Here is a 25,357-nt window from a genome sequence, read left to right as displayed (position 1 = left end):
AATACCTTCGACAAACATATTTTATTTTTATTTTTATTAAAATGAGAAAAGAAGATACATTTTGGTACCACCAACAAAACAAACAGACCCAACGGAGAACCAACGAACGAGAGATGTGCTATCTTGAAACTTCAAACTCCACTTCCACTCGCCATTTCACCACTTCACAATACTCCACTCTTCTACCACCACCAACATCACCATCATCGACACAAAATCAAATATTCTCGTCTCTGCTTTGGCTCCCCCTCTGAATTTCAATTTTCAATTCCACTTTTTTTTTCCTCTGTGTTTTTCTTACTTCTTCATAATGCAGTGATACCAACTTCGAGGATAGAAAATAAAATTGGACTACCAACTGCTACGAAACAAAAGCAAATAACGAGCAAGCGCACCACTGTACCAACATAATACGAATGTTATTGCCATCTCTTTCCATTATAAAATTTAATTCATGTTGTGTGGTAAAAAGAAAGAATATTTTCCATACATTTTTATCAATTTTCCTTAAACATTCATTTTCGTTGTAAAGGCAACCAGCAAGACAACCACTACCACCAGCTGAGCGATTTGGATGGAATGAAGGAAAAAGAGTAAAGAATCAAAGGAACTAAGGAACTAAGAAGAAGAGGAAAAAGGAAGGAAAAAGAAAAGGAACAAAAATGACGACAGTATGACTGTGTGTGAATTTATCCTTGTTTTATTTTTTTTTTTACTTTCTTCTCTAAAAGGAAACGGGATATCATAGAAAAAAAAGGATAAAAAACAAAAATCTAATCATGGGGGGATTTTCTAACAAAAAGGAACTTTGAAATAGAGAAAAAAAAAACGAGAAGAAAACAGTAACAATCACGTAAGACCGGTCATAGTCGAGACCGTTCATCGTTCGTAGTTCCTGGTCCGAGAGGAAACTGATATTGATACAGGAAATGTCAGATGAAAAGTTCTTTGTTGTTTAGTTCTTCTTTTTGTTGTTGCTTCTTTTTTGGGTTACCTTTTATTTAGATATCAAGAAAATAAAAGTAATGACCCCTTATGGTCATTGTTCTCCCTTTTTCTCCCTCCCCTTTACTATCTAATTTAAGAATGTGCCCCTAGGGAGAAATAAATAATTTCCCTCTTTATATATTAAGAAAGAAGAAAAAAAAAGAACTGTCAACATAACAAAACAGTTAAAATAACAAAAGCAATCTAAATACCTATGTATGTTTATAGCTATAGATTGGTAGGTACTTGTAGGCACTCTTATAATCAGGGGGAAATTAAATCAACATTTCGATGCTTACAATTTTTTTTATAGCAAAACAAATGTCAGTTGTATGGATTATGGCAGCAAGTACTCGTATGTTATTCTTTGCTATAATACCTGTCTCGTTTTTTATTTCTTTTCTTTTTATTTTGTTGGTCTAGAAAGAAGCCCACTCTAATTAGGCTAAATCACTTAATGTATTATTACTAACTTATATGGGTAGGTACCTATGGATAGAATAAGTTTGAAATAGAAAATTGATTGACCACTTAAAAGTGCTGTCTTAAGTGATTTAAGCGCACTTAAGTACCTATAAAGATTTAATGAATGACTGCACTTTGGTTACTATAAAATTAAAAAGTTTTTATTATTATTATTATTATTATTAAGTGAGGAACTTTACAATGGGATTAAGTTTTTCTTTTTTTGCTTTTTAATGGGCTGTTCGTACATGCATATGTATATCTGACAGGTAAACCTCTGATTCTGAAGGGCAAACGTCAGTCTACAATAAGAATATACCAAAATGACCGGTAGATGGAGTATAAAGATGATGTATAGATGGACATCAGCAGTGGTGCTTAAATCTTGTCTAAATAAAGACACAAGGAACAAAAATTGAAATCGGTTTGAAACGTCAATTTATTTGATTAATAAATCAAAGGACATCCAATTGTTTTGAACTTAGCTATAAATGGAGTTTGAATCAATTCCAAACCTGGCTTGGATTGACAGGTCACTACATAACCGGTTTAACTATGCGAGATAAATTGATGACAGCTGTTATGAAGAGAAGTAGAACTAGAAATTTGAAGTACAATTTGACAGATAACATTTTGACATATGATTAATTTAAATTTTAAAACGTCAATTTATTTGATTAATAAATCAAATGACATCCAATTGTTTCAACCTAAACTATAGAGGGAGTTTGAATCGAAGATAATCTATTAAATTCGTTTATATGAGTCCGGGTTGAATTCCAAACCTGGCTTGGATTGACAGGTCACTACATAACCGGTGATAAACTGTTTAAAATTATCCAACGCTGATATAGATAGAATGTAACGATTTACGATGACAGCTGTGATGAAGTGAAATAGAACTAGAAATTTGTAGTAAAATTTGACATTTAACATTTTGACATATGATTAATTTAAATTTTAAAACGTCAATTTATTTGATTAATAAATCAAAGGACATACAATTGTTTCAACCTAAACTATAGAGGGAGTTTGAATCGGAGAGAAAATATTAAATTCATTTATATGAGTCCGGATTGAATTCCAAACCTAGCTTGGATTGACAGGTGACTACCGGTTTAGCCATGCGAGATAAATTGATTCAAATTATCCAACATTCATCTAGATAAAATGTAATGATTCACGATGACAGCTTGATGAACGAAATAGAACTAGAAATTCGAAGTAAAATTTGACAGATAACATTTTGACATATGATTAATTTAAATGTTAAAACGTCAATTTATTTGATTAATAAATCAAAGGACTTACAATTGTTTTAACCTTAGCTATAAATGGAAATTGAATCGAAGAGAATCTATTAAATTCGTTTATATGAGTCCGGGTTAAATTCCAAACCTGGTTTGGATTGACAGGTCACTACATAACCGGTTTAACTATGTGGGATAAATTGTTCAAATTATCCAACATTCATCTAGATAGAATATTACGATTTACGATGACAGCTGTGATGAAGCGAAATAGAACTAGAAATTTGTAGTAAAATTTGACAGTTAACATTTTGACATATGCTTAATTTAAGTTTTAAAACGATTATTTCATTAATAAATCAAAGGACATCAAATTATTTAAACCTAAACTAGGGAGTTTGAATCGGAAAGAATCTTTTAAATTCGTTTATATGAGTCCGGATTCAATTCGAAACCTGGCTTGGATTGACAGGGGACTACATAACCGGTTTAACTATGCGAGATAAATTGATTAAAATGATCAATCATTGATCTAGATAGAATGTAATGATTTACGATGACAGCTGTGATGGAGCGAAATAGAACTAAAATTTTGAAGTAAAATTTGACAGCTAACATTTTGAAATATGATTAATTTAAATATTACTGTCACCAACTTGCCAAACTCTTATGATATTAAAACTAAGAAAAAAATATAAAACTTTTTAAAATGCATGCAAATGGCGTTAAATCCACGTCTGCTGTCAAATGCACGCCTGCTGTCAAAATATGGCTTTTAAAACGATGAGGAGTGATTTAAAAATATATATATTTTTTACTTATTTGTGAAACTCTTATAACATTTAAGTTTTCGAAAAAAAGTTTGAATCGCAAGCTTTTCAAAATGTGTTCAAATAGAACTAAATCCAAATCAGCTGTCAAAATATGTCCTGCATATAAAGTTGCACGAGCAAGCTCAACTTGTAATTTTTTAATCATTTGGCGTTTATAAACGTCAAATTTTTCTTTTGTTGTTCTAAGTTCTAGAAATGCTCAATTATGTTATGACAGTTGTGTATCAGATAAGTGACATGTATTTTTGTATCCAATCGTTTTCTCTCAATCGAACAAAATGGCGTCCAACTTAAATTCTATCATCATATTTGCCCAATATTTTAAGTTTGTTTCTTGTTTCTTCTCAATTTGTATGATTTTCTTTGTCCAAAGTTCTTTCAAGTCTTAAAAATTTAAAAATAAATTAACATACTTTTTGTTCTGACACATGTAAATATATTTTGGAGATAAGGATTTACAAAATCGGTTTAACACCTGTCAAATGTCAATGTCTTGTGCCAAATTTATATTTTAAGATAGTTATGATATTCACGCAATGATTTAAGAGACTGAATAAGTTTATCATTTGGTCTGTCAACTGTCAATTTTTTTTATGAAAAACGGTTTACACAATTTCGTTCAAACTTTCCCAGGATTTTGGTGGATAAACTTAAATAAGTCATTGTCACTTTTTTTTAAATACACAAGAAAATCATTATTTCCGAATATTTATAAAATTTTTATTTTTTTCATCTTTAAATATTAACATCATAAAATTTTGTTTGTGAACAAAAAATAGAATTTTTGATTTTAAATATTTGACGTTTAACGAACAGCTGACTAATTAAATAATTAAACGTCACAAGCATTAAACCAAATTAATTAAAATGGCGTTCACGGACATTTTTACACAATTTGTAAACCTACCTCGTTGGGTCAATACCATCAATGTCACATCCGTTATAAATGACACTGACATTTCAATTTTTCCTTTTATTTTTTAACCAATGCTAAATGTTCATATGAAATAATCCCATAAAAAGGAATATTAATAAGAAATTACCAATAATCTTTATAATTTATTTTTATATTCTATTAATAATGTGAAGTCCTCATAATTTGTCACACCTCGTAACAAGAACTTGTCACATGCGTAATAATTTTGTTTGATGGTTTTCAGTTTTGTATTTTAATTTATAAACTAACCCAAAGCAAAATAATATATGTCATTGTTAAATGTCAACAGTCATCACTCATCACCATAACACATTCAAAATGGATCCCATGGGCAAACAATTTAAGGCCTTGGGCAAACTAAAGCGATCTACGGTCGGTACGCATCGCGGTCGATTTGATTAATGTAAAAGAATAACACCATTCGTTTTGACGACTCGCTAAAAACTTGCCCAAGGCTTTAGGCAAATTAATTAAACGATTCGATGATAAATTAAAAAGTGTTGTGAAACTGTTTGACAGTTAAAGTTTTTCTGAATGAAGAAATTTTCCGCTAGGAAAAAATCGTTACTATCTGAAAGCAAGATCCTAAACGTATGCAAAGAGGCGTTAAATCCAAAAATTATTCAGGGATTATCGAACATGTGTTTGAATAGGTCCGATGAGAATATTCAAAATGACAATTTTTCAAATGGGAAGCAAAGTAAACCCAGCCGGACACTTCCTTTGAATTTCACACGATTTTTCATTTAGCATCGGCCATACTCGTTTTCCTCCGCAAAATATTTGGAAAACGCTCATAATCCTCTCCTTCCTCGCGTGTAGTTCGCCCTGGGAAGCGTTCCTAAAGTCAATAAATTATAAATTTTACTTTAGCTTAGGCTAGAAAATCTACTTACTTGTCAAATGACCAACCGGTATGACCTGTTAGATTAAATTGCTTTCAACGTCACAATGGGGTGCTATATTATAGAGAACCTCCCTTCTACATGGAGGCAGGCAGGCAAGCCGAGAAGATTGCTATCTTCTTGTATATAATATATGTATTTTCTTTTTTCGTTTTAATTGTACACTTAAATGCTTAAACAGTCATATGAATGGGTAGGCGCAGGCACATGGGCACATAACATTGTTATTAAGCTGTTCTTACACTCGAAGAAACATTAAAACAACTTAGGTATTTAAGGGGGTCTCACAATGTCATGCATGCGATGACGACGAAGACGGCTACGACGAAGACGATGATGATAATGATGATGATGGAAGAACCACGCGACACGCTTAACTTAAAAAATTAAAAATAAATGTTAAATTGTTGTTTTCTTTTTGCAAATTCGATTACTTCTTACTTACCTTCTGAAAAAAAGACAACAAATAAATCCCAGTGAAAAAGATGAGTTGAAAAATAAGTGAGGTGTATAGTGTAAGTCTGGAAGGCAAACATAAGTCTTAAAGAAGCCAAACTAAATCTTCTTGTGTCATTTTTTTCGTCTTTGGCTTCATGTTTTTTTTGGTAGCTCTTGGTCTGTTTGACGTTTTGAATGGTGGATGTTGGCTTCACGTTCGAAACATTGCCGCTCGCTGTCAGAAGTGTGTTGACTTTTGTTTTGCATTTTCGCACATACTTAAACGAAAGGGTTTAAGTTTCCACACAATTGACTGAGATGTGGCTTTGTGCTTAGCTTGTTGTGCTGCGGCTCGGCGCGGTGGCGATGGTGAAGCTTAAGGCTCAAAACTTGTTACATTTAAATAATATATCGCTGATGCAGACTTTTGGCATTACTTTCTCTGTCTTGTATTCTCCCCTTGGAGATTTAATTTTATTGACCGAAGATAATGGTTTTATGTGTTTTTATTTTAAACTTCATCTTTTCTGAATTTTTGAGATGAAGATTTTTCCTTCCTTCAAAAGAGATAAGGTAGGTATACAATCTTTCAATATGTAAGTATTATGGACGCGTGTGTGTCTTTTCGGTAGAGGTTGGGGTTTTATCTTCTTTTTGTTTGTGTTATATTTCTTTGTTTTGTGTTTTTGTGTCTTGGATGGATTAGATTTGCATAAAAATTGAAGAAGCACAAAATGCCAAATTTTAGGGAGCTAAAAAGGCAATTTATGTTGCTGCTTGTCATTGTTGTAGAGTAGATAGAATATTCTTTTGTTAGACGTTTATTTTTATGCATATTCTACTTATACGGTGGATGGATGGACCCTTTTTCTTTTTACGGATAACAACTTTTTGAATGACTTGTGATTTGCATTTCTATTGTTTTTTCTTTAAGTAACCGGAGAATCTTAAAATTCTTTAATGTTTATATGAGAATATACTTTGGTAGGTAGGTATACATTTTTTATTACAGATATTGTTGTGAGTGAGACTCATTATGACAAGTGTCAGATTTCATAGACCTACCTAAGGTTGGGATTACATTACAATACATAGTTAATGAATATGAAAAGATTTGTTTTTTATTAAAATTTCTTTTTTTAAATGAAATTAAATGAATGTAGGTAGATGAAAAGTAGCTTAGTTTTTGAGTCGTAAAATTTTGACATTTATTTTGGACATAAAATTAATCTTCAAGGTTTACATCAATAAATTTATATTTATTTTTATTTCCATCTAATATTTTTAATCGTCAACTTAAGACTTGAAACTTATTGCCTGTAGAAAATGTAAATGGTATTTTTGTAAAACGTGTGGCTTTCAAAAAAAAAAACACAACACAAAAAAAAAATAGTCCACGGCAAGAGACCAAGAGTCTTTTTATTAAATTTGCTTTTTCCTGTTTTGGTGAACAATTTGAAATGTTATTTGAAAGTAAGTTTTTTACAAAATGGCAAACAAAACATGAGTGACAGCTGTCAAAAATACCAGCTCTGAAAAAAGTATTACCATATTGAAAACCCTGCGTTCCTTGAGAACTACGATTTAGTGACTTACAACTCACAACCGTCATGTCAGAGATGAAGGGGACCTATAGTTTTATGCCCGTTAATTTGAGAAAGCACTTCTTATGACAAGATCATCTCGGGCTTATCTGCGTAGACAAGCGACTATGCATGTATATCACAACAAAAATAGTCCACGACGAGGGACCAAGAGTTTTTTTTACTTATATATTAATTTGGTGACCAATTAGCACGATTTAAAATGTTCTTTAAAAGTAAGTCTTGAAATAATGACAAACAAAACATGAGTGACAGCTGTCAAAAATACCAACTCCGAGAAAAGTATTACTAGATTGAAAACCATCCGGCCGATAAGAGCTAGTATAAGGCCTAGTGACTTAGTACTCACAACCATTCCTGTGTGTGAGTCATGTCAGGAATGAGGGGACCTAGAGTTTTATGCCGGTAAATTTGAGAAAGCACTTTTTTCACAAAATCATTTCGGGCTTATCTGCGTAGACAAGCGACTATGCATGCCTAACACAACAAAAATAGTCCACGACGAGAGACCAAGTGTCTTTTTATTTGTAAATTAATTTGGTGAACAATTTGCACTATTTGAAATGTTCTTTGAAAGTAAGTCTTTACAAAATAGCGAACAAACTATGAGTGACAGCTGTCAAAAATACCAGCTCTGAAAAAAGTATTACCATATTGAAAACCCTCCGTTCCTTGAGAACTAGGACCTAGTGACTTACAACTCACAACCGTCATGTCAGAGATGAAGGGGACCTAGAGTTTTATGCCGGTTAATTTGAGAAATCACTTCTTATGACAAGATCTTCTCGGGCTTATCTGCGTATACAAGCGACTAGGCATGTATAGCACAACAAAAATAGTCCACGACGAGGGACCAACAGTTTTTTTTCGACAAACAAAACATGAGTGACAGCTGTCAAAAATACCAACTCCGAGAAAAGTATAACTAAGATAAGAGCTAGTATAAGGCCTAGTGACTTAGAACTCACAACCATTCCTGTGTGTGAGTCATGTCAGGAATGAAGGGGACCTAGAGTTTTATGCCGGTAAATTTGAGGAAGTACTTTTTACGACACAAATTACTATTGGATAATTTGTCAATAGTAATACCAGTAAAAAAAACTTGTAAGTGGCATAGGAAGGGATTAAACTCAAGACCTCTAGCATGACAGTGCTAAGCTCTAGCCATCACATACATATACTACCATTCATCTAATAAAACACTACTTTCATACATAATGAAAACTGCACAGAGATTTCCAATAAGAAGTTTCATTTTGATATTAGAAGAAAACGAGTATTTTGTGAGAGAAATCAAAGGATTTTTATTTCACTGTTAAGAGAATTGTTTCCCAACAATGTTTTAAAAATGATATTTGTCGATCAGACGCCAAGATAAAGAATGTAGCCTTTTCTCGAAGAACTTACTGAATTCTAATTTTAAGGCCTTAATTGGATTGGGGCACATGAAGAAAAAAATCCAAAAGTGTTAAACAGCAAGATCTTTGTGAACACTTTTTTGAGAAATAACAGGAAAATTGAGAAATTAAGTTTGTAGCACCAATCTTTTTAAAAATATAAATCATTCAAATCAATATTTTCCAATTCCGACCATAGAAATCATTAATCATGTGTCGGTAACAAAATCCTTTCGCCAGTTATTTTGAGTAAATAAATTCCAATCCAGTGTGCCAGTCCAAAAACAACACAGAACAGGGACACGTTGAGGATTGAAAGGTTTTTCAACAACTATTTTCAGATTTTCCTAGCCTTCAATGCGACAATTCTGCTTGTTAACGTAGCTTTCGAAATTAAAATTCACCGTAGAACTTCTACGAGTCTTATTTTAAGTAAATCACACTGCCAGTCTAAAAACAACACAGAACATGGACACGTTGAGGATTGATAAGTTTTTTAACTACTAAATATTAAATAATTCAAATTCGCGTTATTACTGAAAATGATTTTTGGATAAACGAACTGAATTTTTTTAAAGCTTTAAGTCTCAAATCATTATACAAAATACAGTGTTTTTTTTTTCGTGGAATGCCTGATTTTAAAGATCGACAAACCTAGCACACGGTTTCTATTATTCTTTAAATTTGTTCATCAGTTCCACCATTGCTTCCCGAAATGATGATTCACGATGAATTTTTAAGTTTTGGAAACTGAATGCAAAATGTTCACTATTCTTTAGAAAATTTTAACAATTTCAGTGCGTTTTTGAAGCGCGTATCGTTTCAATTTTAGTAATGACGTAGTTCTTGCTTGATAAATGTCAAAAAGTGACAGCTTCAAAAGTAAAAGCTGATCAAAAGTTGTCCCATCAATCATATGGGAAAAGGTAGGAAAAAACCACCCTGGTGGACGTCTCCAAAAGAACTATTAAAGAAGCTGATTGGGGACATTATAAAACCAGTCAACATATTTTTAAGGTCGAAACACAACGAGCAAAACGTAGATGGCCTTCTGAGACGAAATAGACATTACAAATTTATCAGCAAGGTTCAGGAAAATTTTGACCAAGGATTCAGTCACTCTAGGATCTCTCAAAAACCTACAGGCAGCTGGACTGAATCCGGTGGCGAAACGCTTGAGCTCCTTGGAAAATATTACTCATTTTCCTGGCTGCGTAGCTGATATCCGTAGTCCAGAAACAGAGTTTCATACAGAAACCTCAGTACCATCGGATATTATAACGGAAGATCCCTGGTCTAGACGGAATCTTCCCTATGATGCTTCAGAAGAGCATAAACCTTATCATCCTACACCTAGCTAGCATCTTCAATAATAGCCTTAAATGAGGGTATGTTCCCTTATCGTGGCGTGAGGTAAACCTAGCCATACGGAGGCCAAAGACTATAGACCCATTAAACTTTTGAAAGGCTAATTGATATACACATCCGAAGCACCCTGGAACCGGACTGTATATCGGAATTTCAACATGCCTACATTAAAGGAAAAAGCGTTGAAACAGCTTTCCACAGTGTTGTCAGCTTCATAGAAAAATCACTGAATGACAAGGAATACAACCTTGCAACGTTCTTGGATATTTAGGGAGCCTTCAATAACGTGAAGAACTAAACAGGGAAGGAAGCCTTGGACGACCACAAAGTCGAAAAGGCAATAACACAGTGGATAATGTGTATGCTCAGAAAGAGACGAATTAACTCTGAGCTAGTGGAAGAAAGGGTGAGAGTAACCACATCCAGGGGCACTCCTTAGGGTGGAGTTCTCTCACCGCTACTTTGGGTTCTTGCCATGAACGGCATATTCTCTAAATTAAAATGAAGTGGAGTACGGATAATAGCCTTCGCTGATGATCTTGCATTACTAGCGACTGGCAAGTCCTTGCCCACTATCAGTGAACAAACCGAATACGCCCTCCCGTTGGTAAGCAAATGGACTAGGAACTGGGGGCTGACAGTCAATCCAGCTAAAACAGAATTGGTGCTATTTACTAACAGTCGCATTAACTTGATTTTCACAAACCATTCCAGGCTGCCATCCCAAGCAGAGAGGAATGGATAGATAATATACCATCTTCCAGTGAGTCGTCAATAGCTATCTATACCGCTGGCTCTAAAATGGACACTGGTGTAGTGGTAAGCTTCTATTCTGAAGCTCTCAAGTTAACCGCATAGCTTAGGCTTCCAAACTACATTAGCGTTTTCCAAGCGGAGGTCCTGTCAGTGACAACAGCTGCTATAAAGGTATCAATGATGGCGACACCACGAGCTGATATCACCTTTTACATTGATAGCCAAGCGGCAATAAAAGCGATTAATGCAACTGAGGTCAAATCAAAGCTTGTTTCATGCTGCCGCGAAGAGCTTAAGGTTCTTGGCGCACAGCACAACATTAGGCTCTGCTGGGTCCCAGGCCACAGCGAAATACTAGGCAACGAGAAAGCTGATGAATTAGTAAGATTAGGGTTAATGCTTGACGTAAGCCAAGCTCAGCTAATTAGCATCACTACCTGTTATTTAAAACAGGAAACCTCAAAAAGAATAACTATCAAGGCCGATGAAAGGTGGAACCTACATCTGCGGCACTACAAGAAAGATCTGGCCCTGTTTTAACAAAAGGATCACTTCGATCTCTTGTGAGCATAATCACCGGTCTTAACCTGTTAAGTTATCATATGAAAAAGATGAGAATAAGCTCAAATGATCTATGCAGAGGAACGGTGACGAGGAGGTGCATGAAGACACTCTGCACTTTCTGTGTCACTGTCCCGCACTCTCCCATCAAAGGAAAAAACTGCTTGGCAACTATTTCTTCGGGGACCTAGAAAACCTCTCTAGTACGTCAGGTACGAACATTCTGAACTTCGTCAAAGCCTCTAAATGGCTTGACTAACTGAAGACATAGGTTTTTCTTATTAGCTTGAGTAGCAATACTCCCGGGTATCACAATGGATCTGTATTGATCTAAGTGTGACGGTAAAAACATCAACTGTCAGCCCCTCAACCTCAAGGCAACCTAGCCTGAGATCCAATTAGCGCTGTAGCGCGCTGTTTTGATACCAAAAACTCGTTTGATCTGTGATTTATAGAGAAGCTTTATATCGATTATGTTAAAGCCATTTTGTCGCATTGGGAAAAAAAGATTAGGTCTCTAATCTTGGAGCTGCCACATCATGCAACTTTTGAAGCATAACTGGCAGTATGCCTGGGGATTTATATGGAGAAAAAGTATTGATGGCCCACAAAATATTTTCTCTGGTTATAACGGAATTGACTTGCTCCACATGAGCTACGTTTAGCTCTGTGGTTTGAAGCGGTTCGGGGTTATCACTCTCGCAACCCGGAAAGTTCGTCTTCATCAGTAGCTCAAGAGATTCGGCTGTTTAGGCTGTCCAGGTTCCATCATGCTTTTTTAGAAATGAAGGATTACAATGTTCCTTCGATAAAACTTTGCTGAGCCTTGCGGAGTCCTTTATGTCTTCGATTGATTGACAGTATTTTTTCCAGCCTTGTCTTTTGGCTGATGACAGGGCTTGCTTGTAAATTTTAAGAGAGTCTTTATCCTCGAGAGTCTTTGTCCTCGTCATTTTCCTAACACTGGACAGTTCTTCATTCCACCAAGAAGGAATGGTTTTACGGCTATATTTAACTGGGCAAGAGACTCTAAAAGTTTTACTTATAGAAGTTTCAAAGGTATTCACCTTTGATTCAAGGTCTCCTATCGATTCAGTGAGATTTGGTAAGTTCCTTAGTTTGGAATTAGCAATTTGACTGAATTACGTCCAGTCAGTTCTTTTGGGATTTCTATAAGGTGGAGGGTTTTCGGCTCGAAATTAATTTGAAAAAGAATCCACTTGTGATCCGAAAACGAATTCAAAGGGGAAACTCTCCAATTCTCCACTAATAAATTACACCCGACCTATCACAGTTATTGATCAATTTCTGACGTCAAACTATCCAAACACCTGGCATCTTAAACGTCATTCACTATGCTTATTCTTATCTACCACATGTGTTTCGGCATAGTTAGGCTACCTAACCACCAACTAATCACACAATTTTATTTCAACTGACATTAATTATTGACAAACCAAAAAAATAAATAAATATAAACAGTAATAAATTCATTTTCACGCTAATTGGAAGAATTTATTACTCTCTTATTGCGCACACTGTGCAACTGCTTGTCAAACAAATTCCTCAGACAAAATGCAGACAGCAAACCACAAATTTACGACGGAGTATGGATAAATCGAAAATTCACATGACATGAATGTGGATAAAAAATTCCTCAGAAAAAAAAAACACAAACAGAAAACATCTCAAGTTTCTAAAGGTAGATACGATACAATACGATACGATACGATAGGAATAAGTATCTATGAATGTATCTTAGCGTATGTTTACATGGTAGGTGACTACATTATATTTACACACTAACAACTATAACATCTCTGAGAATTCAACATAATATTTCGAGCAAAAAGATTACCCTTCATCATTCTTCCCGTTGTCGACGTTGTCGTAGTCGACTTCGTCGATGTTGTTGTTGTTTTAGCTACTCGTAGTTGTAGTTATAGTTATAGTTGTTGTTGTCCCCCCGAACTTCATCATAAGTGCCAGCATAGTGTAAACCACTTGATACCAAAATGTAACACCATCCAAATAATATACAAACTCCGAGTATACTCTACTTCGCCTTCTTGGTATTTCTCTTGCGATACCATAGCATCCGCCACCTCTTTCAGCATCTCTCCCCCACAATTTCCTTCTCCTTCGTCGTCATCATCATCGTCGTCGTCGTAGTCCGTCGTCTCTTTATATACCTTCCACCTTCCTTGGATCGACATCATCTTATAACGATGGCGACAACATAATGTGTACCTGGCTTCTCGCCACACAGTTGGAGCTTACACACTCTTGAACTATGCGCAGTCATATAATATTAACCCATTCCTTTCCCTTCTGTTGTTGATGTTTTTATACTTCGCCTTCTACTTCTCGTCCCCTTCACCCTGCATGCCCCCCTCCCCAAAAAAAAACAAGAGTCAAACTAAACTAAACCAAACCATACTGAATCGGAGGAACTGATTCCCCTTCTTTCGGGTTCAACAAGATAAAATTAATCGCTGTTGGATTACCTGTCAAACATAATACCGCACCGTAATTGTTTAAGTTGAGACTATGAGTATAAGATACGTCTAAATACATCAATGTATGATGAACGGAACGTATTGTACATTCTTATCGTATCTACCTATACTCCTTCATATGTATCTACACCTGAAGATATAAAGACATCAGCAAAGAGATATTATGCTCTAAAGCGAAATCCGACCATATAATAACGGTAATAATAATAATAATAATGTATCTTGTATCTCAAAAGAGTATAACAGAGATAAAGAAGATACTACACTACCAACAACAACAAAATCACAACATCATCAGAGAGTGGTAACATACGGTGGGACGAGAAGTGTGGATGTGGAATGGAAATGAAATTAAATTCGACAACGACAAATAAATCGAGAGGGTATTTAGATATGGTGCTGAGCTGAGATGGTGTACTTGACACATTTGTTTATTTGTTTTACACTTTGTTTTGCTTGTTTTTTGTTTTCTTTTCTTGATTTGTGATACTGTTTAAGATGCAGATTTGTATTGGGCTCTTTATAGACCCTCGGAGGCAAAAAGAGATGATCTTAAGAGGTTTTGTAAAAAAAAAAAAACAATTAATTTTGATAAGAATTCAGAAGTGGGATTACAGCTGTCAACAATCAGAGATCGCTTATTCCTAGAAATCTAGCTCTATTACAATTTCTTTAAGTCAACATGTCTTATCAACTGTTCGCAATTAATATGAAAACTTCGGTTCTTTGACAAATTTAGAAGGAATATCTCAAAATTTCGGAATATTTTTTTTACGAACTTACAAATAAACTGATAATACCAAGAAGTAGTTATTTTAGGTTGTAATTTTGTGAAAAAGTCATTCCAACACTTTTTGATTTATCAAACTTGTAAACTTTGCTGAGTTTAAACATCTTACTCAGCTTATCAATGAGCCTACTCGTATATCAGACGTTAAGGGCCGAGCAGAAAATACACTTGACTTGTTTCTTACTTCTGATCCTGATAAGTACACAATCAGTGTATTGACCACAGTGTCATATCTGCTAATTTCTCGTGTCAAATCCAGTTAAAGAAAGAATACCAAAGAGAACCGCCAACTGGGACGGTCTCAATAGTTTCTTCAGACTCCAGTACAAATATGATTTCTAGTATAATTCATCTAGGAATGGAAACGTTTATCCCGAAGAGTGTTAAAAGTATTAAACCCAAGGTTAAATCATGGTTCGGTATAAGGGGAAAGATTTGAGCTTCCGTTTAAGCAAGCCAGGAAGGCCTGCAACGCCTGTATGCGAAGGACCAAATTTTTACATGACCAAAAATTACGGCGAAAAATACTGCAATGTCCCAAAGGCAGTAAGAATTTTTGGTCTTTTGTAAAAAAAACATGAGGAATTCTTCCTCTTCCTCGGTTCCTACACTTGTTGTCAATGAAACTCCTTTAATAAGCCCTATTGATAAAGCCAACTTATTTGCAAGGCAGTTCGCTAAAAATTCCACCTTACCAGATAGTGTCATGATTCCCCCAGTTCCAAATCTCTTTTCGTACTTGAACTGTGGAGAGAGTTCTTCAAGATCTCAACATTCATAAATCCGCCGTCCCAGATGGTACCCCCGCTATTATTCTGAAGAGGTGTTCTTCCACGCTAGCAAAACCACTGCGTAAGCTTTTCCATCTATCCTATTCTTCTGGGCTCATTCCGAGTAGTTGGAAAACTGCATTTGTTTAGCCAATCCCAAAAAAGGCGAATCTTCTTCTCCCACAAATAACCGACCGATAGCACTAACTTCCCTTCTTTCTAGGGTCATGGAAACGCTGATTAATTATCAGCTTAAGAAATATCTTGAGGAACGGAAGCTTCTTAATGACCGACAGTATGGCTTTCGTAGCAATAAGTCCACTGGTGATCTCATGGTTCATCTCACCGAACAGTGGAGCAAATCTTTACATCGTTTTGAGAAAGTAAGATTATTGCACTTGATATTTCCAAGGCATTTGGCTTTCTTATCGAAAATGCGTGCTTTCGGTATCGACCAATCTTTTCTTCATTGGATTAGTAATTACCTTTCGAATCGTTCAATACAAGTTGTATTTGATGGATTCAAGTCTGAAAACCACTAAATAAATGCTGGAGTGCCCCAGGGCTCTGTTTTATCTCCAACACTCTTTCCCATTTTTATTAATGATCTTCTGTCTGCAACATCTAATCCAATATATTGTTTCGCTGACGATAGTACTCTTAGCTTTTCATATTCGTTTTCAGATTCACACTTTTCTTCTTCGGATGTGGAACTTCAACGGCAAAATATGATAAGCTCATTAAATTCCGACCTACACAGCATTGTACAATGGAGAATAGAAAATCGTGTGGAATTTAATGCTTTACAAGCTGTCTTCCATCGTTAAAGCGAGATAAACCCTATCTATGAGTGGCACTTGCATCAACGAAACGGAAAATCTTGACATCTTGAATGTGCATCAGCAACCACCTTTTGTGGAGCAATGTTGCCAAAAATGCCGCAAGATGTCTAGGTTTTTTGAGACGTTGCAAGAAATTTGTCTCTCCGTCTGATCTGGCTACAATCTACAAAACCTATATACGTCCGAAACTTTAATATAACTCTCATTTCTAAGGTGGTGCTCCAGTAACTTATTTAAGCCTCTTGGACAGTATTCAAAAAAGAGCTTTAAAAATGATTGGTGATATTAACATCATCACTTCGTTTTTATCACTCGAACATCGACGCAAGGTTTCTTGCCTCACCCTTTTTTACCGTTATTTTAACGGACTATGCTCTAGTGAAATAGCCAGTTGCATTCCTCCCCTTTAACAATTTAACCGTATACCCGCACTTCTAGGAATGTCCATCAGTTTACCCTTGAGCGCAACTTCGGCCGTACTATGAAGTACAGAGATTCTTTTTTTAGCCGTACTACGCGAATGTGGAACGCCTTGCCACGTTCTTTCTTTCAAAAATCATCAATTGTGGATTGTGATGATATATCGGCATTGCCAAAAATGCTGCTAAGTATTTAGAATTTCTACAACTTATCACTTTTGATCTGACTGTAATTTAAGAAGACTTCATTCGTCAAAAACTTGCGTTTTATTTGCACAAGTGCCCTTATGTTTTATCCAAACAAGAGGTGATAGATGATAGAAGATTGTACGCTTGAACAGCACTGCAATGTGTCTGGTCTTTCGTTTGTTTAAATACTCGTAGACAGTTTCCGTAAAACTCGAACGTCCAGGAATGGCCAACAGTTATGGCTGAAACACAAACACGTTTCAGATTCGACATCGCCTGACGTTTACGAGTTTAATGCATGCTATCACAATGAAGCTTCGACCTCACGTTTCATTTGACAAGCGTAAGTAAAAGAACGTAATGTTACGTAATTTGACTCCAAACTGAAGCTCTAGTTCAAATTTGCTGAACATTTACTTTTTCTGACAGCTCAACAGCTGTAAAAAAGTCAACAAACAAAATATAATCGTTACTATAGGCTATTTAAGCTACTTCCGCGATAAATTTAATTTTGTCTCATATTTTTTTTTATTTTGAGAAGAAATAACAGCTGCTTATGACAGAAGTGCCATTTTAAAAATGTCATATTGGAAGTGTCAATCAAAGCAACCTCGAAGCAGGCCCGACGTAACGCAGACGAAGCCGAAACTAGAGCGTGTTTGTGTTTCAGCTATTAACCCTTGAACTCGCTTTTGGATCTACTGTCGAGCATAGAGGTTTCTTTTTCAGCCGCACATTAAGAATGTTAAGTGCTATTATTATATAATATATAAAAAAACAGCAAACAATTTTCTATATGAACTGAAAAATTGTAATAACTCTCTTCCAAAATGTGTCAATATCGATATAAGACGTCAATATATCGCAGTTTAAAAAAAATACTATAGCGAAACATTTCTAAGATTATAAGGGACATTCCTGAAAACCTGAAGTAACAACAATAAATGAACTACCTAAATCGATATCAATAAAAAATGACAATTTTAAAGCAGTCTTATATTTTTTTTAAGTTAGGAGATATTAAAAAAACTTAGAATTACTTCTCGTACCAACTATTAAAAATTTGATGTACTACAATTTTTGATAAACTACAATAATTTCAACAATTTGAACTAATCAGTATTTATTTTTCTTTCTTTCTAGTTTGCTATTAAATTGGGCCAAAAACGAAAAGAAAAACGTTTATCAGCACTCGAAGAACTCACAAGCACATATTGTTTAGAAGATGTTAAACTACCGAAAATTATTGATACAGGTCAACCACATCCTGTACGAGGTATTACAAATTTAGTTGGAGCAGTTGCATTAAATTTACCTGGTATTGAAAAAGACTTGGTAGTGGCAAATAGTCGTGAACAACAACATTGGAACAACAACTATCAAAATAGTAATTTAGTACATAATAATAAAGTAAATCAAAATCAAAATCTAAACCTAAATCTAAATAATAATAACAATAGTAATAATAATAATAATAACAATAACAATAGTAATAGTAGCGAGAACAACAATAGTGCAAGTAATAATGTAAATTTAAATAATTTAAACAGTATAAACAATACTTTAAATATAAATAATAATAACAACAACAACAGCAGCAGTAACATCAGCAACAACAATAGTAGTAGTAATAGTAACAACATCAACAATACCAACAGTACTAATAGTACCAACACCACCACCAACATCAAAAACAACAATGGCAATAGTAATAGTAGTAGCAGTATTGGAAATGGCAGCAGTGGTGTTGCTATTGAAGAAACAATGACAACAGCAACACCAACAACAATTTCAACATCAATAACTCCCAGCACACCAATGGATACTTCAACGCCATCAGACTTGTTGGATAACATCAGTGACATTACTGCCGGTGGTAATGGTAATGATAACATCGTCAACAACACCAACACAAACAACAACAGCAACAATAACAACAATAGCAATATCAATAATGGTATTGTCGCTGCTAATGTTATTAGCAATGGCAACAGTGATGTTGTTGTTAACAATAGTAATAGTAGTAGTATTAGTAATAGTAGTGTGAACACAAACGTAACTGCAATGTCAGTGGATAGTTTAAGCAATAATATTGTGGCAATAGCTGAAGAAACATCAGTGAATTGCACAAATAATGTCACAGTGACAGCTAGTGGAACAGTAGCTGTCACAGTGGCAAGCTGCATCAACAACAGCAACACCAATAACAACAACATTAATACAATAAGTCAAATAAGTCATGCTGAAAGTGCTGCAAACACAAATATCGAAATGATAACCAGTCATGCAACACATGTGAGTATACATTTTCTTTTTCTAATTTATTTATGTATTTTAAGTGTAACGTGGGCATAATTTGATTGTGAGATCATTTCTTTATCTTTTATTGATTAAATTTTTTAAAATTAAGACAGATTTGACATAACCGTAGAGTCGTGGACCAAGAAATAATGTAAACAAGCTTAAGGTTGTTTTAATACAGTAAGAGAATTGACATGTAACATTTTTGACAGTTAACATAATATAAATTTAAAGAATGGGTGACAGATTAAACTGATTTAGTATTTTATTGAAAGTGAGAACAAATCTACGAGTTATTCTTGTTCTAGGTCAAAAAAGTGACAGATAATCTACATTATTATGACATTTCTGACAATACTCATGATTTTGTTGGGAAATCGCAATTTATGACATTTAACTTTACCTCAAGAACTTAGCTTTATACAACTTAATCAATAATCGTTCTCTGGCACAATTAATGTTAAAGACTTTAGTTTCATAAAAAAGACATCAAAAAGAAAATCACTTGTCAAATTTCAAATATTACTTCTGGCGCCTTAACGTCAAAATCACAAAATTTTTAGAGTTGATCATAATATGTTATTTCCCAGGCAATTAAGTATCATTATACATTTGGAGAGATTCTGATGATGCCGCATCAGCCAGCATATTTGAAATTACTTCTGTATAATATTTTAGTACTAACAGTTGACATAAAAAAAAAACGACACCCAAAGCTCTAGAAACTTACCTACTCCATCAGCACTTTATGCTGGTGCACTATATTTATGATGAGTTCTATGCGTTCTTTACCATCATCCACTTGAACCTCGTGCTCGTATTATATGTACTTATCAAATAAAGCAGCCGTTAAAAAGACCCTATACAAGAGAATACAGGCACACACAACAACAAATCCCACCACTTACAACTTGACGAACGACGACGCACAAATGTATAAGTGAGGTAAAAGGGTGGTAGGTTATAGTTAAGTACTTTTGTGGTGGTACTAGTTGAACCTACCGAATAGAGGACTTAATACAGAAGAACCGATCAAAAGATCCACACAAAAAAAACTTACCCAGAACAGTGGGGCTCTGTTGGGTACAAAAAAAATTAACACCTGTCAACTGACATTTTGAGGTGTTTTAAAACTTCAGAACTTTGTTTTTTTTTGACATTATGTGTGAAATAATTCAAACGAGAAACTTCACTAGGTGGCGCTTCAAACCAATTTGAGTTAAGAACTCAACAAATAAATGTACTCAATTGCGCATATTGTAGTAAAACATTACGTACTGACGTTTCAGTAGCTCAATTGTCCCAATAATCTAAGTCACCTCATTTCCAATGTCAAAATTTCGAAAAAAAACAGCTTTTGTGAACTTAAAAGACTAAATGTACTAAATGTCGCTTACGTCTCGGTGTCAAAAACCTTTCAATAGCACCTTTAGAAATAGAGTACTCATTGTTTTTTTTTCAGATATTTATCTGACATATGAAACCAGACGTCATTCTATACTTTCGTCAAAAAAGTTAATTTATTGTTGGTTGGTGATTGCGATGTCAGTCCACAACCTGTTTGTGGAACGCATTCTATTCTTTTCTATTAAATATATGTACATTCACGTTTGACATTTGACAGTTGGCTGTATAGATAACGTCGAAATATGATTTTTTCCCCTTTTCAAAGGAGGCTCATGCGTTTCACAAACCAATTCATAACATTCATTTTCCACTTTGCAGATTTTCGAACGCATCCTGTTGTGGATTGAAACAAACATTTTGGCAGTTGGCTGTATAGATAACGTCCTAATATGATTTTGTCCCCTTTTCAAAGAGCCACATGCGCTCCACAAACCAATTCATAAAATTCATTTTCCATTTTGCAGATTTTTGAACGCAACCTGTTGTGGATTTGAACAAACATTTTGATAATTGGAAGTATAGATAACGTCCAAATATGATTTTATGTCCCCTTTTCAAAGGAGGCACATGCGTTCCACCAACTAGTTCATAAAATTCATTTTCCACTTTGCAGATTTTCTAACGCATCCTGTTGTGGAATTAAACAAACATTTTGACAGTTGGAAGTGTAGATAACGTCCAAATATGATTTTCCCCCTTTTCAAAGGAGGCACATGCGTTCCACAAACCAATTCATAAAATTCATTTTCGACTTTGCAGATTTTTGAACGCATCCTGTTGTGGATTTAAACAAACATTTTGACAGTTGAAAGTACAGATAACGTCCAAATATGATTTCATGTCCCCTTTTCAAAGGAGGCACATGCGTTCCACCAACTAATTCATACAATTCAATTTCCACTTTACAAATTTTCGAACGCATCCTGTTGTGGATTTAAACATTTTGACAGTTGGCTGTATAGATAACGTCGAAATATGATTTTTTCCCCTTTTCAAAGGAGGCTCATGCGTTTCACAAACCAATTCATAAAACTCATTTTCCACTTTGCAGATTTTCGAACGCATCCTGTTGTGGATTTAAACAAAAATTTTGACAATTGGAAGCATAGATAACGTCCAAATATGATTTTTTTCCTTTTTTTAAAGAAGGCACATGCGTTCCACAAACCAATTCATAACATTTATTTTCCACTTTGCAGATTTTCGAACGCATCCTGTTGTGGATTGAAACAAATATTTTGACAGGTGGCAGTATAGATAACGTTCAAAATGATTGTTTCCCCTTTTCAAAGGAGGCACATGCGTTCCACAAACCAATGCATAAAATTCATTTTCCACTTTGCAGATTTTCGAACGCATCCTGTTGTGGATTTAAACAAACATTTTGACAGTTGGCTGTATAGATAACCTCCTAATATGATTCCTCCTAATATGATTTTGTCCCCTTTTCAAAAGAGCCACATGCGTTCCACAAACCAATTCCTAAAATTTGTATTCAAGTAAAATATTTTATTATGTATTTCGAACGATGATTAATTTCAAAGTTTGAAGAAAAGGGTGACGGATGTCAAGTGGTTTTCTGCTTCAACTGTCATTTTGAATTGTAAACAATTGTTTCTCAAGAACCACTCATCGTGCACACAAAAATTGTTCAAACCCTTTCATTTATTTACATAAAATTTCCTTATTAACATAATCTAAACTCTATAAGAGAAGGCAAAGTTTCAAAAGTTCACTCCTTCAAACATTTCATTCTTTATCTGAAAAGAAATTTGTTTTTTTTTCCCAAAATGGAAAATCAAAAGTACAATCAACTAATTTTACATATTTTGTGTTTTGAATTTCTGCCAACACTGCTGATAGGGGTGTCCCGCTGTGCGTTTGTCGTCATCGTCGTCATCGTCGTCGACAAAGTCGTTGTGCGGTATGTCGATGTTGAGGTGCAAACAAAAAAAAATAAAAATTCAAACTCATTCTCGAGTAATTGCAGGATATTTCTGCTAATGGGCGCTCTAATACACTCAGTGTTGATTTCGCACGACTCCTGTCATTTCGCAGAAGAATTCAGAGAGGCAGCATACTGCCAAGTTCTGCTGGCTCTAGCTGTGGCTGTGGCTGCTAACACTTTTGATTCTATGGATGGTTGTTTGGGGGTTTGGGGTATATACCAATTCCAAGTCTTGTGTACTTATTCACCGTTATACCCAACGACAACTACACCATCCATTGCTGCTCATGCAATAAAGTACTCGTAAAATTCCTCGTATTTTTCATTATGGCTCGGTGTTTAAAAATGTACAGCTTGGGAATTGGTGTAACGTCGTTGTCGAAGGGCGGCGGGCGGTAGGGCATGTGTAAAGGTTGCTGTCAAAGGCTTAATCGTCGGTGTGTTTGTGCTGCGGTACCATAAACAGCCCATAAGTATAGAAAGTTACAAAAATAGATGAACTTCAACCCCACACCTCCTAAAATTCACAGGGGTAGTTGTTAGTGGGGTGGCGGTACATTATTTGGGGGCATGACGCAAAAAAGTTCAAAAGAATGAGCAAGAACTACGAGTACTTATGTTTACTCAATGTCACATTCTGTGTCACATTATGACGTCTAAATGTCGTAAAAATGATTGAAAAAATAAGTAACAAAAAAGGAAGACAACAATTTTCCTGTACTTCTTGCTTCTCTTTCTTTCACACCAACCGAAAACAAAACACATGGTAATGCTAAACTCACTGCGAATATTGCTGTTGTAAGAAGATTTGTAAGATTCACACCTTAAAATTGTTTAAATGGAGTAAACTTACAAATCCTTTGGCAGTTACTTTAACCTTTTTTTTACTTTGCTATTACCGACTCTTTGGGGAATGAAAGATGGCAGAAAAATAATAAAAAAAAATGAAGAACAATGACAATAAGGTTGACGATGTTGGAGAAGCAGCACACTGTCATATCAAGGAAAGAAAATAAAAAGAAAAGAGGAAACCCTTTTTTTTTCTTTTTTTTGGTTGTGAAAAGATGGATGAAGTGATAAGTGTTTTGTAAGTGAGTGTGTGTGTGTTGTGTATATGATTATGATGTGTAAGTGGAATTGTATACGAGTTTGGATGACAGATGTTCAAGAGGCATTTATTACTCTCTTTAAGTACCTACAGGGGTTGATGTAATCGGGTTGAGAGATGAATTTATCCGTGTTCCAAAATGTATCTCGATTAAATCGATTAAAATATATTCATACTTTTCTTTTAAATTAATGGAAAACTCGGTGATGTTGGAGGGTTTGGATCTGTTAATTGGTGCAGGAAAATGAGTAATTGGTATATAAGTCCATATTGCATTTAGTTTCCTTCTTTTTTTTAATTTTAAACCAAAGTTTTTTTGTATAATGCAGTCTTTGAAAAAAAAAGAATACAATCTTTTGCGAATGCAATCTTCTGCGAATGCAATCTTTTGCGAATGCGATCTCTCGCGAATGCAATCTTTTGCGAATGCGATCTCTCGCCAATGCAATTTTTATGACTTTATTTTCAAGATAACATTTATTGAATTCATCCTAAGACTGGGAATTTAAATCCTCCAATCACCAATCTTTTGACCTATTATCGAGCTTATATGCGATCTGCTTAGAGATAGCAAGCACCTTGAACTTTTTAAATCCAGTGTTGGTCAGATGTTTTTTGTGACTTGACACGTGGTTATGTTGTTCCATCTGGTGCCTGCCCTCCTCACAGCGTCTTGCATTAGAAGCAGTTTACAAGTAGCGATTGATATGCCATGTGTGTATGAGTTCATCTGCCTTACAGTTGCCTAGAATGTCTCTATATACCGGCACCCAGCAACCTCAGCGACGACTTTCTCCAGGGTTTTTCCAGGGAGAGGGCCAAGGCGGTCATGCCCAAGATACGCCGACACCAGCCAGAAACTTCATTTGGTTGTTTCCAGCCTAGCTGCGGTGGTATCTTTTTGTCACTAAAACGATGGAGTAAAAATACATTAATGCTATGTTCGACTAGTATGCAAGATCTAGGTTCCCCTTTATCTGTCACACACAGTGTGTAGTACCCAGGAGTCCTGAGTCCTCGAACAACGGATCCCACAATCCATGGCTCTTGGATCAAGACAATGTCTTCCCCGTTTCTTGCCAGACGGAGAAGAAGTGAGGCCGAGGCCTTTATGGAGTGTTGGAGATTATCCTTACTAACTCCAGCATTTTGACCACAATTAGGCAAATCAACCTTCACCACGGTTTTGTTCTGATCCTCTGAGTCTGAGGATGAACCCAAGAGTTCGTCCTCACTCAGAAGGATCATGTTAAGGTCGTCCTCAGTCTCCATTAAGGATGGACTGTCTACGACTTTTGTAGAGGGTGGAATCGCGATTTGAGAGGACATGGGTGCATCGTCACCCTCTGTTAGGAGAGAAGACGACATCCCAGGCCCACCAACCCTTAGTTCTCCTTCGGTTGTTTTGGAGGCCCGCTTTCCGCGTTAACCTCATCTTTTTTATAGATTCGAATTTTAATGGATTCAAATTAATAGTTTATGGATCCCTCGTTTAGGGCTAGAGGAGCCAAGGATTCATTATTGAGTACCACAATGGCACTCCTATAAATACCCTTACTTCCC

The 25,357-nt window shown here is 35.3% G+C and overlaps 1 protein-coding gene across 6 annotated transcripts in view; it reads left to right on the top strand.

Moving 5' to 3' along the window:
- The window catches only part of LOC129945348 (probable serine/threonine-protein kinase DDB_G0267686), a 367,717-nt gene that overhangs the window by 43,016 nt on the left and 299,344 nt on the right, over positions 1 to 25,357 (top strand). For all 6 annotated transcript variants that reach the window (XM_056055031.1, XM_056055027.1, XM_056055030.1 and 3 more), the window contains exon 3: positions 18,174 to 19,325. In XM_056055031.1, the coding sequence (XP_055911006.1) occupies positions 18,174 to 19,325 (1,152 nt within the window). The remainder of the gene's footprint in view (positions 1 to 18,173; positions 19,326 to 25,357) is intronic.

Source organism: Eupeodes corollae, chromosome 2, assembly GCF_945859685.1.
Source record: "Eupeodes corollae chromosome 2, idEupCoro1.1, whole genome shotgun sequence".
Taxonomy (NCBI): Eukaryota; Metazoa; Arthropoda; class Insecta; order Diptera; family Syrphidae; genus Eupeodes; species Eupeodes corollae.
Note: the sequence above shows the minus strand (reverse complement) of the source record. Positions and strands in the feature narration are given on the sequence as shown.